Here is a 17119-nt window from a genome sequence, read left to right as displayed (position 1 = left end):
CACGGTAGTCTCTAATGTGAAATGTTGTATTCCATAACAGGACAAAATTCTTAATTATTGCTAATGAGTCTAAAAAACATGCAAAGGTAAAATATTTCTCAATTCAAAATATTGTGACATCACAACAGCCATAAGAATGCAAAGTTTCATGTATTTTCTTGGATATTATATTCATTTCTTTTTGAAAAGCAAGAAATCCGTATAAAATAGTGTCATATTTTGACAAGAGCAAAAAAAATAAAAACAGTATTGTCTATGTTGATGTATTTTGCTGCAGAGTAAAAATCTACATGCTATATTAAATTTTGAAACACTTAATACAAGTTCTTGTTAGAATAATTCTCAGTGTATCTTAAATGGTTTAAAGATTATTATACTTACAAAGTCTGCTCTTCTGAACCCCAATACCAATGCCAACATTATAGATAAATTTGGAATATATGATCAAAAATTGACATAAATTTACATTATATTAAAGCAGACTTAGTTTTAATTCAGTGTGGGTATTTGAATTATTATTTAATAAAGGGAAAAAAGGCTTGCTGACATATACTGCAAGATTGATAACTGTTTAGATAAAAGATATGGGCATTACTTGCAGGAATGTTTAAGTACCGGTAGAATGGAATCTGTGAAAAATTATGATATATGCTTTCAGCATTACATCATTCCTACTGTGTTTAAACCACTGCTTAATATGAGTGCCATGAGAATAATGTAATAAATAATAATATGAAAAACACCAAAAATATGATTTTGTTTTAGTCACTAACTATTCTGATATGTGGGTGTGACGTCTGCCACACAATCACAATATGTCTTCTCTCACAGCCGGCAGGTATTGTTATAAATATAACCATTATCAACATTACAAAAATTACCATTATGAACATAACCATACCTTGTCAATATCTGACCAGTTTTCTACAAATAAATGTAACTATGAACAGAAAGCACAGAACTTATTTTGCTAAATTGTAGACAAAACAAAACTGATTGATTTGGAATTTTTCCAGTTATTAAAAATGTCACAAATGATTTTCCCTCCATCCCATATGATCCAGGCTTAAATAAAAAAAACAACCAAACATTACATATATAACCGCTTATTACAACACACCACTGTTCTAAAAATAGACACAAACATGACGTTACACAACAAACTGTAAGATATGGTGTGCAAGGAGTTAACATAGCTAAAGTAATAGGGTGGGTTGTGTTTTCCCTGAGACAGTCGGCTCCTCCTTAGCTGCTTCTGTGAATGGGCCAGTAAGGCAGCAGGGTATGAATGGCGGAGGGATCTAATCATGCTGCCATGTATGTGAGTCGCCATGCAGGTCTCTATTTCTCACTAGCGCTCCTTGAAGGGCTGTCTGCAATGCAGCTGTCCTGTGAGCCTGTAGTTCATCGTGCCCTACTTTATTCTGTCAATGCTCAAACACTGCAGCAGTACCTCTGCCAGCAGCTACACACACACACACACACACACGCACACACACACACACGCACACACACACACGCACACACACACACACACACACACACACACACACACACACACACACACACACACACACACACACACACACACACACACACACACACACACACACACACACACACACAAGCAAACACTTAATGGCTTTTATATGCATCATGAAGACCTACAGCAGGCTCACTGATACACAGACATTAATTGTTTGAATGTGAAACTACAACTATAACTAATCCACAAAAGAGGAAAGAAAAGTATTTCTTTGCAAAACTAGCCACATAATTATGATTCATGTCCATCTGAAAGCAATCAATCAACTAGTCAAAATTTATCTATATTTATAAAGCTCTTTTTTTATACAGTGCAGCAATGTGAAGTGCTTTACAGAAAAGAAGCATCCAAACAATTCCCTTTGATTAAACAAAAACAACAAAAGAATCCCACACATTTCCAGCAGAAAGATGCCTTAGCTTCACATCATATGGTAGTGAACCCAATAACCCCACAGAGGTTATTACATAGCAACACACTAAAAAACACAAAAAGCATCACAACCAAATACCAAATATCAAAACCAAAGGTGCCAAAGAAGGGATGATATTCTTCAGTAAATTAGAAAAAAAAATATTAATAAAAGGTGAGTAAAAGCAAATGCTAAAATGTACATAAATATTTACAATAACTAATATAATAATCAGATGATAAATCAAAATAAATCAACTAAAATAATGGATAAAAATAAATAAATGGAAAAAAACAAATGGTAAAACAATGAAAATCTTTTAAAACTCAAATGCAGGGCAGATTTAAACCAAAGCAAGAGCAAATAATGGTTGCAAAATAAAATAAATTCTAAATAGCTGCAAATTCAGATGATAAACATACCACAGACAACAGTTAAATCTTCAGGTCAAACCAGCCAGAAAATGGCTCAATAATAATTTTTTTTTTGTGTACAGTCGAAAAGTCAAAGTTCTTTTTGTTGTCTCATACAGTAGTTGTTCTTTTTGCCCCAATGACATCATTGGGGCATAGAATTTTTCAAAACCAAAACGGAATAAAAGATCATGTGAACTAAAACCTCAAACATCATCTCTATTTATGCATCATGCCAAATAAAGAGCCAAATCAGTGATTTTATTCTTACTATATTTACTTTTAAATATGACATGACCAATAAAGCATTTGTAAACACAGACTGTATGCCAAACATATTTTATACACAGTGACAGTTCACTTAGCTAACAAGTAAAAATCAATTAGAAAGCCCTCAGCAGGAGTTAGTCAGTTAACCAAGCAGTCATGGTTCTAGACTGTGGGAGGAAGCCAGAGTAGATGACAGGCAAACACAGGGACAACATGTAGACTTCCTGCAGAAACACCTCAGACTGCAACTGATTGTTCTGAAACTAGAACCTTCTTGGTGCAAGGCAACAATGCTGCCAGCTTACAGCCAAATGAAGGACGGATCTATACATTTATATTGTTAATGTCAACTTGGTTCTTAGCCAACAGGAGCAGCAACCATTCTGGTCTTCAGCTGCTTCAAAGTTTGACATATTTTTCACTTAAAGATGGTTTAGGGCTACGAGTTACAGTTGCTTTCCATTAATCTCAAACCAGTCTGTTCTCTCTTCTCTAACATCAACCAGGCATTTCTATTTACACAAACGTTGCTCACTAGATATCTCCTCTTCTAAGAAATGGTTGTCCATAAAATCCCAGAAGACTGGCAGTTTCAGAAACACTCAGACAAGCCTTTCTGGCATCAACAACTAAACTGTTGTGCCTGAAATGTGACTTCAAAAACAAAACATTCTGATGATTGGCTTGAACTTGAGCATGATTTATTCACCTAAAAGCTTCATCTAAAAGCCTGAGTGCATTAATTTGATTTCAGTCAGCCAATGATGTGATTGGCTGATCAGCTATTTGTGTTAGTAGTCAAAAGAACAGGTGTATCTAATGAAGAGGGTGCACCATAACTACTCAAAACTGGTAAAGCTACATAGAAAAAATTTAATTGGAAGGTTTGAACTGACAGAAAAATCAAAAACAACACAAAAATATCTCCTGTTGCTGAAATGATGCAATTAGAAAACTGATAAGAGGACCTACCGTCCAGTGAAAGCCAGTCGTGCTGAGAGGATGGCAGTGATGGGAGAGCCCGAGCCTTGTACTCGAACACCACAGAACTGGAGATAATCTGATTACTGATGGCCACCTGTAGCGTCACCAGGCCTGTATCGTGAGCTGAACAGAGAAGACATGATAAGACTCTGGGAGAGCATAACAAATTCTTAAAATCTTTATCTGAAAGTGCAAATAAACATTAACCAGCATGGATAGTTAAGTCCATGTTGCACAACTAGCAGATTTAATAATGGAATCAGGAAGAATGAAGTCATAAAATAATAAAAAACTAAACTTTAAAACACAAATGTTCTAAAATAAGGTGGTATTAAAACAAGTTGTCATCCAATAAACAAACTAAAAAATGTATACAATCTTTAATGAAGTGGAGAGATTTGCAGTAATGTTTCAGTCAAGACTTTTTGCATCAACAACAAAATAAGTTACAATATTGCATCAAGAAAGGGCTCCTTCACTTATACCACAAATAAAAAATGATCCTAATATATTTTTATTTAACACTGATGCTAACGTTTGTTTATTAATAACATAAAAACAAAATAAAGCAGAAACTTTGTTTGCAATGTTTGCAAAACTGTTTCCTCTTTGCTACCTGGGCAGTAGCAGCGCAGCACCCCTGGCTGGATGAGCGAGGCCGGAACCGAGATCTGGTCAAACAAGCAGCTGTAATTTGAACTGGCCTCCTGCCAGGGACCAGTGATCAGCACCTTCACTCCACCCTGAAACATACACGGTGATTAAAGAGGGCTCACAATACATTAGTAGAATTAAGTAGATATACTCGCACTTAAAGTTAATCTCCCAGCTACAGCGTAAAGATGTTGAAACTCATGTAGGTGGCTAACCACTTAATTAAATTAATCTCTGCTGCCACCATGTGGACATTCAGTGATATTTTCTCCTAAATCACCACCAGCACTGACTCGAGGTGCTTTGGTGCCACCCAGTGGCTAAATGTTGGCATTACAACGGCAACACAAAACTTCAAAAATCATTTGGATAAATGGAGCTCTTTAAAAGCTACTGGAGAACATATCTTGTATTAAACAAAAAACACCAACAAAAACACTTTTCACCGAAGAACACAATATGATGTTATTCTCCATCTATTAGAACTTACTCACTTTTCAGTGATTGTTAAATTAGTTGTACAATTTTACAAGTGCAGTAGGTATCCAGTAAAATATCACACTGGTTTGGATTCCATATTTCGTGATCGCTACACTCTGTCATAGCAGCAATAACATTTTCTTTTGTTAAATTTGAAATATTAACTAGTGTTTTTATTGTTATGTTATTTATTTCCACTATTTTTGCACACAACTTCATATTTTTTATCTGTGAAATGAAATCATCTCAAATTAAAGGAGATGTTATGATCAGTTATTTACCAAATAATTGTCAACTCTTAATGAGTGATTTCTTGGGTAGCTACTTTTTAGTTTGACTTGAGTGAAAATATATTAAAGTTGCTGCTTTTACTAATTTCTGGTACATTACCCACCTCTGGTTTGTAGCCTGACAAGCAAAGTTATAAGTGAAAAGTTTGTGAAGTTATTGTTGTAGCCTGTGAAACTTGGAGCTGTAAATACACCTTAACAGCCAAAAGTTAATAGAACAGGTTCATTGCATATGAATTCATTGCTGCTGGACAGCTATGAGATTTCATTGAAACATTTTAAAGTAGACAAAAGCTTTGGCCTTAAATTTGACGTTATAGCTTCTCTCAGGTTTTTGATTTCAGTTTTTTGTGTTATTCCATACAGGCGAGAAGAAGCAGAGAAGAGTCGAATCTCTCACCTCAGGATAGGACCACTCAGGGGAGTAGTCAGTGACCATGAAGAGACGACCTGTGGCCTGTAACATCCCCAAAGCCCCTTGGGCAACAGCTGCAGAGACGACCTCTGCAACATTCATGTAGGACAGTGATCCAGCTTCTCCGGTGTTGCCTCCTGCTCCTGCGCCTCCGCTTAGTGACTGAGGGCTGCAGCAAGGCTGAAGGCAGAGCTCTGAGGGGCTGTAGCCTGAGCCTCTGGCTCCTCCGTCCTCCTGGCCCTGATGGGGGGGCCCACTGGCTGGGTTCTGATTTTCAGCGTTGTGAGATGTGACTAGCTGGTGAGCATACAGGGCACCTCCAGCAGACATGGTGGTTCCACTGCCGTCCACTGAGATGAAGTCATTGATGAGGTCAGAGAACTGGTTTCCAAAGGATATGTCAAAGTGGTCCAGACTGATCTCCATGCCAGCTCCACCAGCTCCTCCATTGTTAGCTGCTCCGGTCAGACCTTGATGGGCTCCCACTGCATTGTAGAGTCCTTGCACCATACTTGTGCCTTGGAGGAGAGGCTGTAGCTGCTGGGTGCGGTTGCTACCGTCACTATTTCCATTATGCATTGTTACTCCTTCACCTGTAGGTCCTGCCCCTCCATTGCTACCATCTGAAGCCTGTTGCATGTAGTGCTCTGGTCTCCCCCCCTCTCTGTTTGCTGCTCCACAGGCCTGAATGTGATCCCCTGGCTTGAGGAGGTTCTCGCCACCATTCTCTGTGGCTCCAGTCTGAGCTGAGTTGACATTACCTGGTTGTTCTAGACCAACAACCTCTTCGTGTTCCGTTCCCAGCCCAGGAAAGGGCCCCTGGTACTGCAGCAACTGGAGAGAAGCCGCTTGGGCAGACCCCTCTGTAGGTGAACCTCCATTACAATTGGCCCTGTGTTGCATCTGGCTCTGGTGGTGATGATGAAGGTGGCCATTGCTGGAAGGGGAGTCAGTTTTTACCACTTGCAATCCCATATAAGCTCCAGAGTCATGGGAGTTGTGCTCCATAAGATGTGATTTCTGGCCCATGCTTGACCTGGCCTGCTGCGTCTGGCTGGTTTGAGAAGCATCCTGAAGGAAGAAGCTGGGCGAGCGATTCTGGTGTTGCATATGTGGACTAGAAATGGCCTGACCATAGCTCACTGTGGTAGCACTAGAAGAATATTCTTGCTTGGCATCAATGGCACTAAAATCCATCTGCTCCAAAGTGGTGCTGGGACTAAGCCCCCCTCCTGAAGGAAGCAGTGAGCCTGTTGGGGTCAGACTAAGACTGCCCTGACCTGATCCAGCACCAGATGACACCCCACCACCACAGTTCACAACTCCTCCAACCTGGTAACCACTTTCTTTCATCTGCTGCTCAAATGATGTGTCTTCTGTCTTGATGTTCTTTACGAGAGCTGAGCTGAAGGGGTAGCTATTGTCTGACAAATTGGGAGAGCGCTGGAGACTCCCGTTGGTGCTACTGCTGCCGCTGGAGGAAGAAGATGTTGAGGAGGAGTTGCCCTCTGTCTTCATTGCGCTGCCGCCGTAGGTCTGGCCCTGTTTAGGGTTGTTCAAGAAGCAGTCAGGATCAAAGTTCATATTGGTCTCTGGAATCTTGATGGTTCCAGAATCAAGACTGCTGGTTAGCACCAGTTCTTCAGACACACTCGCCGTAGACAACATTGACAGACTGTCTCCTGCCGTGGTAGTCCCAGGTTCCCCTACTCCTCCTCCTCCGGGGAAGGCAAATTTGTGTCGATCAGCGGTCATGGACAGCACCAAGCCCTGTGAAGTTGCATCTGCACCCATCAGATGAGCATTGGGACCCCCAGTTGGAGACATGCTATAGACAGGTTCTCCAGTGACCTCAGACATGAAGACACTCTGGGACAGGCCAGACATGACAGATGGAACATGGGTCATCCCTGTCACCACGGGGCTGTCTGCCATGTCTGGATCACTGTTGAGTCCGCTGCTGATGGACACTGGGGAGTTCTGCGTGGTGTCAGGGACCTCCACTTGGTTGGTGGACGACACTTCTGTGCTGTTTTGGTGCAGGAGGACAGGCTTGTGGACTTTGCCATTGCGTTTCTCTCTGGCACTGCCACCACCTCCTCCTCCTCCCCCAGAGCTTTTTCCTCCACCATGGGCACTGTGTTCGGTCTTCCCTTCAGACACATCATTGTTTTGGACCTCAGAGTGTGTACTGCTGTATCCAGCAGAACGGGGGTCCACTTTAGGGGAGATGATGCGGTGTTTGCCGCTGTTGCATTTGTGGTGTACACTGCTCCCTGCACCTATATAAAGAATGACAACAAACATATTCTTTGAAATGTCGATTAAACAACACAATTTAATAAGACAGTCATATGAACAAAAAATGGGAGTGTTTTTAGTATTCATGAATTAGTAATAAGTGTGAACTTGAGACAGCTAAGTATTTTGTAAGTATATAAATACTGAAGTAATACTGCATAATCTGCCTTCTTGAAAATGAAAAAAACGACATTTAAGTCCAATTCACTTAGAGAAAGCCACTTTATATCACAAAGTTTATAATAGAGCAAATACATTCAGTACTTTGAAAAGTACACTCATGTGTTCTTGGTACTTAACTCTGGACTCAAGTTAAAATGAGACTTCCATGTTTTTCTGTGTTTGGGTCCCTCACAACCACAATACATGACCAAACATTAAAACATTTGAAAAGCAGCGGAACAGCTTCAATAATATTGAGACAAATATATGTGCGTTTAAGGGAAGGTGCAATACTTTGCCCTTAAAATTAACAAATTAAATAGAAAATGTTAGGCTTAATCGACATGGCATCGATAATATTGAATTGACATGGGTTATGTTATGTAGATGTGTTAAATTCAAAGCAATCAAAAAGTTTATTTCAACAAACCAACTAAAAAAAGTGACACTTTACATACTTTGCTGTTTTTTTCTGTTAATTTTGATTATGAATTACAGCTAATGAAAGACTGGTGTACATCAACCAATGACAGTTTTCAAATGGCAAGATAGCCGTAAAAAGAAAAAGGTGCAAAAGAAATAAGGATGACATCAGCCTTAAGGGATTGTAAAGTAGAGAATAAAGAAGTTTGAGGAAGATTCTTAAAACATGTGTTGCAGCTGGAGCCAGCGTTTCCAAAAGTCACCACACACTTTATGTGTGTGTGGTGACGATGGACTGGACCTAGTGCATTACTTGTGTTAAATCAACTCTGAATCAGAGGGGACAGAAGAATCTGTGTTGGGCTAAAGAAAAAAATGGCTGGTCATTTGCTCAGAGGTCCATAGTCATCTCTTCAGAGGAAAGCAAAGTTTGCATGTAATTTGGAAATCAGTCTGGCAAAGAGCAGAGAGGCACTGACTCCAAGTTGCTTGAGATTCAGGTCAAATGATGGTGATTTGGGGAGCCATGCCATCTGCTGCTGTTGGTCCACTGTGTTTTCCTGAGTCCAAGTTTAGAGCAACCATTTACCAATAACATTCTGAGCACTTCCTGCTTCCCTGTGCTGAAAAGCTCTGTAGAAATGCTGATTTCATTATCTGACAGGACCTGACACCACCCTGTGCTGCCAAAAGTATCAATATCTGCTTTAATGCTTTAATTAAACTATTGAATAAATAATCTTTTTGATGTTCTAATTTGCTGAAATGCTCATGTTCATGGTAAATAGGCAAAAACAACAATATGGCTAGATGATGTGTGATTATTAATAAAGTAATGTGAGTTGAGTTTTTATGTTTACAAGTATCAAAAAGCTTTTTTATATATAGCTGAGCTTTTTTCCAGAGCTTTTTTATATATAGCCATTTACACATTTAAAGAATATGGCAACTTGGGGTGAAACACAAAAAGTAAAATCCTATATTGTACATGATTAACTTTTTTTATTTTATGGAAGCAACATTTAAACACAGCAGACCTGTTAAAGCTAAATTAAAAAGTAAAATAGTACACTTTTTTTGTCCTCTCATGGTAAAATAAACATGAAATTACACATTTCATTGTTTCCTTTTTAATTCTCTGTAATCAAAATGGACACATTCTTATGAAAATAGAAGATAACCTGCAAACTTTGGGATTATTCTGTATTTTTTTTTAAAGTTTAACTTCAAAGAATAATTTTAATGTGATTATTTAAATAATTTTGGGTGAGATGCTGTGCTCTCTAACAACAATTAACATAAGTTACAACAGAAAAAAAAAGGAGCAGCTGTCTGAGCTTCAATAAACACAACTGATAGCTGAAACGCTGGTCAGAATGCTTTGTGAATGTGGAGCAGAAACTACATGGAGGACAAGGTGAAGGAAGTTTAATCTCATAAATGTTTATTGATCTTTATGGGGAACCTGAGACTGGGAGCATATTAAATAGATAAGCTTACAGTGCTATTGAGAAGACCGGAAATACGGGCAATAAAATGTTTTCCCATGACCTGACTGCAGGAACACACACACACATCCTTTATCAATGCCTGTATATCCAAGTATCTAGCTTAGATTTTAAGTGGATAAAGATACTGTTGATTGGATGTTTTTATTATGTTCTAAGCCGAACACTTTTTTTCTTTGTTGTGTCCCTTACACTTTTACTACTTTTGAAAAGTTAACAATCAATTTATTGTAGCACCATGAAAGATAGGAAAGACAAAATATTTTTTAAAGCATTTTTGTCATGTACCATGAAGTAAATGCATATGAAAAATACATTTGAAGCCTGGAAAAGAAATGATAAAATTCAACTTATTTCACATATTTAGTTTTCAAACTTTTTAAAACAACTTTTAACTAATTGGATTGGCAAAAAAAATTATATTATTTTCACTTTTTTTTGCTTTGAGAAGACTTTGGTTGTAAATTGGACTATAAAAATAAACCGAATTAAACAAATTGAATTGTAAGGAAGTGGGTCGGTATCTTTCAGACCTGGTGATGCAATAGGCTACATGACACGCCTGATTTATTTAAGCCTTTAAACATGCTAAAGAATTTGACATGCCATCTAATTCTCCTTTGCAAATGCTGTAGTACCTTAATAAATAATTCTAAAATAGCACACTGATGTGTTCCTGAGCTACTTAACTATCATACAACCAATGTTATGATCTAATAAAAAAAAGAGTCAGGAAAGCCCAGAGAAATTTTGTAAACTGACCTGAAATTGCCCATGAATAAATATGTTAATTTAAATTCTCTCTTCGAGGCACAGGGAGCTTAGGGAGATAAAAGATCAAATGTCCAAATAAGTGCCGTAAAATTTAAACCAGCTGGGCTATTACGGAAATGACCTTAACATGGATAACCGCATGTAAAAATATTCAGCTGACACAACTCTGAGTTGTGAAAGACCTCAGTCACTTTGTCAAATTTATTACACAAACCATTGTGTTTAGACGTTTCTGCAAGTTATTTTCTTCATAAAAAGTTACTGCCCCACCCACTAGCCCTTACCCAGGGTACCCGTGCAGAGGCAGTTGTGAGTCCGGGGAGGTGGCTTAGTTTGGTGGCTGTCCAGAATCTGTTGCACTAGCTGCTCCACTGAGAAACCAGAGCTGCTGTTCCCATTGCTGCAAGTCCACTTGATGCCATGAACTGCCGGGAGAGAGGAGGAGACAGAGACGTCAGCCAGCCCAACAGACCACCAGCCACGCCAGCCTTCCACCCCCACCCACTGCCCCTGTCTGACTGCCGGTAGTCCCCATCCTCCAGCGAGATCACCACTTTAAAAGCACGCAATCGCAATAGCAAAGCAGAGAAATTCAAATGTCTAATTTTCCACAAAAATCTACTTATCCACATACGATGTTTAGGTTAGAGATGTCTTGCGTGTTCTTCTTTTAAAATGTTGTGATAATGTTTTGAGCAGGTTTATTTTGCCAACTTTCCTTTATAATCCTAAGAAGCCTCACAGATCTGGTGGGAAGTTCAAATATAGTCACAGGGATCAATGCTCCTTTGTATTTGAATGGGGTTTTTTTCAGGTTGTGAAGTCTCACAGCAATTTGATAAATGAACATTAAATTTCAGAAACAAGAATTTGGTCCACAGATTCATTGGGAATTTTCTCTAATCCGAAAAGGTTAAAATATTTCCAATTAATGTACATTAGATAGTTGCACCTCAACCACATGCTTACTGTAATTCTCAAGATTTTATAATAAATAATTGGATATTTGACTCCTATTCTTGGTAGAATACATTTAAATTTGCTAGTTTTCTGGCGCAAACCTGCATGTAAACACATTCTGAAAATTTCAGTAGGGGACAAGTTAGGATATTCTAGAAGGTTAATAACCTTGTGCATTAAAAAATAAATTTTAATAGGTAATTTGGATCTTCGTCTTGTTGAAGCAGCTTGCTTTACATCTTTATTTAGTGTAAACTTTTAAATTAAGAAGCTGCTTTAGATTATTGAGTGATGTCGCTAAAGTGAGATTATTTGAGAAATAAATTGAGACTTTTAGACATTAGAGCACTTCACCAACTTTTAAGAAAGGCTGTAATATCTTCATTAAGGGAGGTAGTTTTGCTGCTAGAGGAATTGATGTCAGACAATAAGTGGAATTAAAAAGGTGAAGGATTATCTTCTGATCCTCCTACTTCAACTCAAATCAACAATGATCTGATTATTTGGCTCACATTTGTGAATTATGGGTGGTGCTTTTGATACACCCCTGCTTTATAGTTAAGATGTAATAGAAAGATTGGTTCCATTGTTGTTTTGCATCAGGATGAGGTACATTAAATGTATGAATTTTATTTTTGTGCAATCCAAAGTGGTCAAATATAATAAACTAGGTTGGATTCCCTTCTGAACTTCTTTGATTCGGCAAGGCAGAAGAAACATGTCTGAGATTTTGCTCCATGATGATATGATGGCATCATAGATTTGGTGCAATAAAGTTGGCTGCACAGCCACGCTGAGAGTCTCCCATTTCACCACATCCTAGACAATGGAGATCTGGTTACTGTGGAGGTCACTGGAGTCCAGTCAATTATCATTAACATTTTCCAGAAACCACTTTGAGATGATGTGTGACACAATGCATTATCCTGCTGGAAGCAGTCATCAGAAGATGGGCACACTGCGCTCGTAAAAAGTGGGTACAGTCAGCAATAGTAATATAGTAGGATGTGGCATTTAAATAATGCTTCATTAGTATTAATGGGCCACAGTAAAAATATTTCCCATACCATTATCTGTTATTATGAAACATTGGTGAGCCTGGGCAGCGTTTCCTGTGCTTAGAGCCACGTGGGACTGGTGTGGTCCTCTGCTGCTGCCCATCTGCTTATATGTCTTGTAGTGTTCAGAGATGGGATGGCGTAGACTGGTCACAGTGGTACTAGATTACCCAAATCAGAGGAGGAAAACTACATTCAAATTCGTCTATATGACGTCAATCAGAAGTTAGATAATTGACACATGGACATAGTTGGGTGTTCCATTGGGGAAAAGATCAGAAACTCGTCTCAAAATGGACACAGAAGGCTGCCATTCAGCAGTCTGTACTTCCTTCCTAAGATGTTGGCCTCAACCATGTACCAAAAATGTATGGACTTTGCTTAAACACTGAACTGAACTCTTATAATTATGCCAGTAAAGGTTGCTGATGGTTACAAAACATGAACAGTGTAAGCGTAATATTCAAAGGGAGATTTAAAAAATGTTCTTCGTTGAACAGGTTAGGATAGGTCTATGGGCAATACAAAACATGTTCATTATAGTTTTTGCACAAAAAGATTCTTAGATAATGAGATTTTATTCTGCTCAGTTCTGCCTATTTTGAACTCCTTTCAGAATGAGCCGTTTTAGAGTCTCTTGTCACTTTAAAACCAAATAAACTGCTTCTGGCCATGTCGCCTAACTCAATGATTACACTCGCATGTGAATATGGCAGGAAACAGATGCCTAATTATACAACTGTATATGTCTTAGAAAAGCATTAATAAAGCCTTGTGCACAAGCAAGAATGCAGTAAATAGTTTCTGGGTGGTAAGTTAACAATATGTTTGTCTATTCCAGCAGCCATTATACAGCACAAACAGTGGTAAAAAATAGCTGACCAAACATGCTGTCCATTGCTAGATTGGGTAATAACACACTGTCTGCTGATTGTGGCGTAACAATGAGGAGGTTTTTGAAAGGGCTAATTTTCCAGACATCAAAAAACATTAACTAATTGCCAAAACAACATCTGAGTGTTTTTTTAAAGAGCTTAAGATGTTTCCAGAAGCAGCTAAGACCCAAATCAAAGTATAAAATGTAGTAGGTCCCATTTAAGCCAATGCTTGTTGGAGTGAATGTATATATTTATGATTGTATAAGTAATTTTGACTGTGTTTTAATTAGACTTAAATAATCTACAATAAACTGGTTATGCAGCCAAATTCTCATATTTAATTCATCAAATTAGTTTGCCGAATTACCATTTCAATTTGAACCCCCCCCCCCCCCCCCCCAAAAAAAAAAAAAACAACTTGTTCATCTAAATCACATAAAGACAAACCTTTTTGTGGCATTCATGGCAAATCATGAGGATGAGGATATATAAATCTCACACTGCTTAATTGAAAATCTGCTCTTTACTTTCCCTTGTCTCAGTTTTGGACTTCCTGCTTCAGGATCCTGCATGTCAGTGCTGATGAAACTGACAAAGAAACTTGACCTAAACTCAAACTCCACCACAATCTGTGACTTTTTTCTTAAAACCTGTGAAGAGGAAAATCACCAAGCAGCTGCTGCTGCACCGAGGGAGAAAGGTAGCCTTTCTCCAGGAAAGTTCTCCTCCCTCCCTCAGTCACACCTCAGTGGTACCTGCTAATACTTTCTATTGCTCCACTTGTCAAGCAGACATGATTTCTGATGGGACAGATAGTGCTTTTTAGTGGTCATAAAAGCCTGGTAGGAGACACCACTGAGTGCTACAGTGCTCAGGCTCTCAACCGGAGAAAAAGGTAATATTTCAGAGCAGAAGCATATTTAGCCTATCAGACAAAATCAAGCCAGCTTTAATTTAAGTCCTCTACACTTCAGCAGCTCTTACGGTTATATATGAAAGTGAAAAATATATAAGGAAAGAAAAACGCAGAGAATTTGCTGTTTGCACTTGAGATAAAAAGGACAAGAGAATCTGGTAAGAGGATGGAGGTACTTTGGAATAAGATAAAAATTGTTAAATTAAAGTGGAAAAACATTGGGAAAGACTAAAGACTGAGCTGGGGCTCAAACTTGACAGCTTTTAGATCTTCTGCTAGATTATAAGCTGTCACCAGCAGATGTCCGTAGAGCCACTGTGATCAAGCAAAGATTACATAATCCCCTGACAACTCATAGTTGCGTGTTATAAAAACATTATGAAATGAAATTCGTTTATACTTTGTTCCAGAGAGACTGATGTGAAAAAGGATACAGAGTAAACATAAAAGAAAAGATTCATCTAATATCAATTTAATTGCTGCACAAATAATTGTTTGTATCTGGAGATTTGACTAAATGACGAGGCTTCACTCGCCATTAACCTTCTGACAGATGCAATGCAAATTGTACAAATGAGTTGATGCTAAAATCTCTAATAAAGACATAATGAGGATAGCAGCACAACCGGAATGCTTCTGCACGTTCACTGGGAAGCTAGTGAGAATGCTGCAGGACAGAAGAGCGTCCTTTCTGCTAATCTGACTCTGACAGTGTGACAGCAAGAGCGAGAACATAACACGACAAAATTCCATCCACCAAGCGGGGCCATGCCTTTGTCTTAACAATCTCGTCTCCTCTCCTTCCTAATCGCTCATGCCAGATTGCCACAGTCCTCCTCATCTAGACGAGTGTCACCCCTGAAGGCTCTGGGTGGCTGATGTACAGTTACCCCTGTGTCTGCCTGTCTGCTCTTCTCACTGACTGTTTAATTCCAAAGCGGACATGACAGGAGCAGCGGCACTAGGTTTAATCCTGGGCCGATCCGGCGGAGAAACAAAGCAACAGCCGAGTCAGATGATCACTCTGATGACTGCCTGCTGTCATAAAAACGGCAGCACCACATCGTGAGGAACTTTGGGAACAACATAGAAGAGTTCCCACAGGAAGGCGTATTTGTCCATTTTGCCTCTTTGGTCCAAATCATCTACCCTGAGGATCAGGCTTCTGCCTGTCAGAGTTTGTTAGAGCTGCTGTCAGTAAGGCCGGGGGGCGTAGCTGTGCAGTGTACGGTGTTTGTTTCATTAGACGCAGAAAGTAAATCCAGCTGGCTGTGTTGGAGCTGTGGCCTGATTGAGTAGTAATGTCACGCTCTTACACTCCGCCCAGTTTCTCGCTCCGTACTTCTTACCCAACACTACAGCATGCTATGGATGACGATGCCTGTTTTTAACAGACCTTGAGCATTTTAAAAACTATTCAGTGTTTTTCATTTAGGTCACAAAGTGACGGATATAATCAACTGGTTTTCTTTTTTTCAGTCAATTATTTTGTGGAGTATTCATTCATGCCTGACATAAGACAATAAAATTTGACAGGAACAAGTGCCATAACTGCAACATTGTGCTCACAAAAAATTAAAACAAGTAAACATAAACCTATTAATACTTCCTAAACTTTTTAAAATATTTTGTGACATTAAAACATCACATCCAAAAATATCAATCAATGTGTTTGATAAACCAACACAAAGTAGGCTAGAAGAGTTAAATGGAAAAAAGATAATACATGACTTTCAAAATGTCAATACTTTTTGCAATTACAGTTGTAAATATCTTGGGATTTGTCCCTACAAGCTTAGTGCATTTAGAAACTGAAATATTTTATCATTCATTTTTGAAAAAAAGCTCAAGCTTATAGACATTAGAAGGGGAGCATTTATGAGAATCCCGTTTTAAGTCCTGAAATAGATTCTCAGATAGATTTATAGCTCGACTTTGACTAGGCTATTCAAATAAATAAATAAATAATCTGCCAGTTGCAGAAAACTATTCCAAATCTAAATAATTCAAGACAAAACTTGAAGTCTAGACATCTAACCGTCACTCTGGTAAAAGGTACTTTGAGATAAAGTTAGAGCTAAGCTTCAATTTGAGACAATGTAACGCATGGCTTATTCACAGCGTCCTTATTCAAACTTTATCCTCGTTTGGGGTGAGGGTTGCTATCTCACATAACCATTAGATGGCAATGTTTCTCCATGAACAAGGTCATGTCGGCGTGCTCTGTGCTTCAGGAGGAAGGGGAAAAAAGAAAGAGAGTAGAAGAAGAAAGACAGGCAGCAAAAACAGAAAGAAAGCAGGAGAGGGAATTCTTGCTCTTTATGTTGCCCCCCTTATGTTGCCTGGCAGCTAGAAGGCATCTCACTCTCAGACACTTTGTCCCAACAACTGCTAAAGTTAATGACTTCACGCATTATTGCAAATGGAGCTTGATTTGTACATTAAGCCACAGATGTAATGAACATAGTGGATCTTTGTTGCTCTGACGCTGTCCTGAGGTAAGACTTTATGTTGAAACGTCTTAAAACTAATGCAGTGTTGAGGGGGACAATATAGCCCAGATTTCACTGATGATGGCTTGGACTGCCTACTCAGTATGCAGCCGGCATGTGAGTGCGCTTATAAAGCTGCTGACACCTTCCTCTTCACCTGGCCACATCACCAATAATTGGCCA

At 38.8% G+C, this 17119-nt stretch overlaps 1 protein-coding gene across 9 annotated transcripts in view; it reads right to left on the bottom strand.

Moving 5' to 3' along the window:
• LOC102236405 (calmodulin-binding transcription activator 1-like) overlaps positions 1 to 17119 on the bottom strand; it is a 386596-nt gene that overhangs the window by 28561 nt on the left and 340916 nt on the right. For 7 of the 9 annotated variants that reach the window (XM_023330191.1, XM_023330195.1, XM_023330168.1 and 4 more), the window contains 4 exons: positions 10917 to 11057; positions 5450 to 7746; positions 4242 to 4368; positions 3614 to 3748 (listed from right to left, as the gene is read on the bottom strand). In XM_023330191.1, the coding sequence (XP_023185959.1) occupies positions 3614 to 3748; positions 4242 to 4368; positions 5450 to 7746; positions 10917 to 11057 (2700 nt within the window). The remainder of the gene's footprint in view (positions 1 to 3613; positions 3749 to 4241; positions 4369 to 5449; positions 7747 to 10916; positions 11058 to 17119) is intronic. The other 2 variants (XM_023330202.1, XM_023330185.1) reach the window with 1 other exon arrangement.

Source organism: Xiphophorus maculatus, chromosome 1 (assembly GCF_002775205.1).
Source record: "Xiphophorus maculatus strain JP 163 A chromosome 1, X_maculatus-5.0-male, whole genome shotgun sequence".
Lineage (NCBI taxonomy): Eukaryota > Metazoa > Chordata > Actinopteri > Cyprinodontiformes > Poeciliidae > Xiphophorus > Xiphophorus maculatus.
The sequence above is the reverse complement of the archived record's forward strand: the minus strand, read 5'-3'. Positions and strand labels throughout refer to the sequence as shown.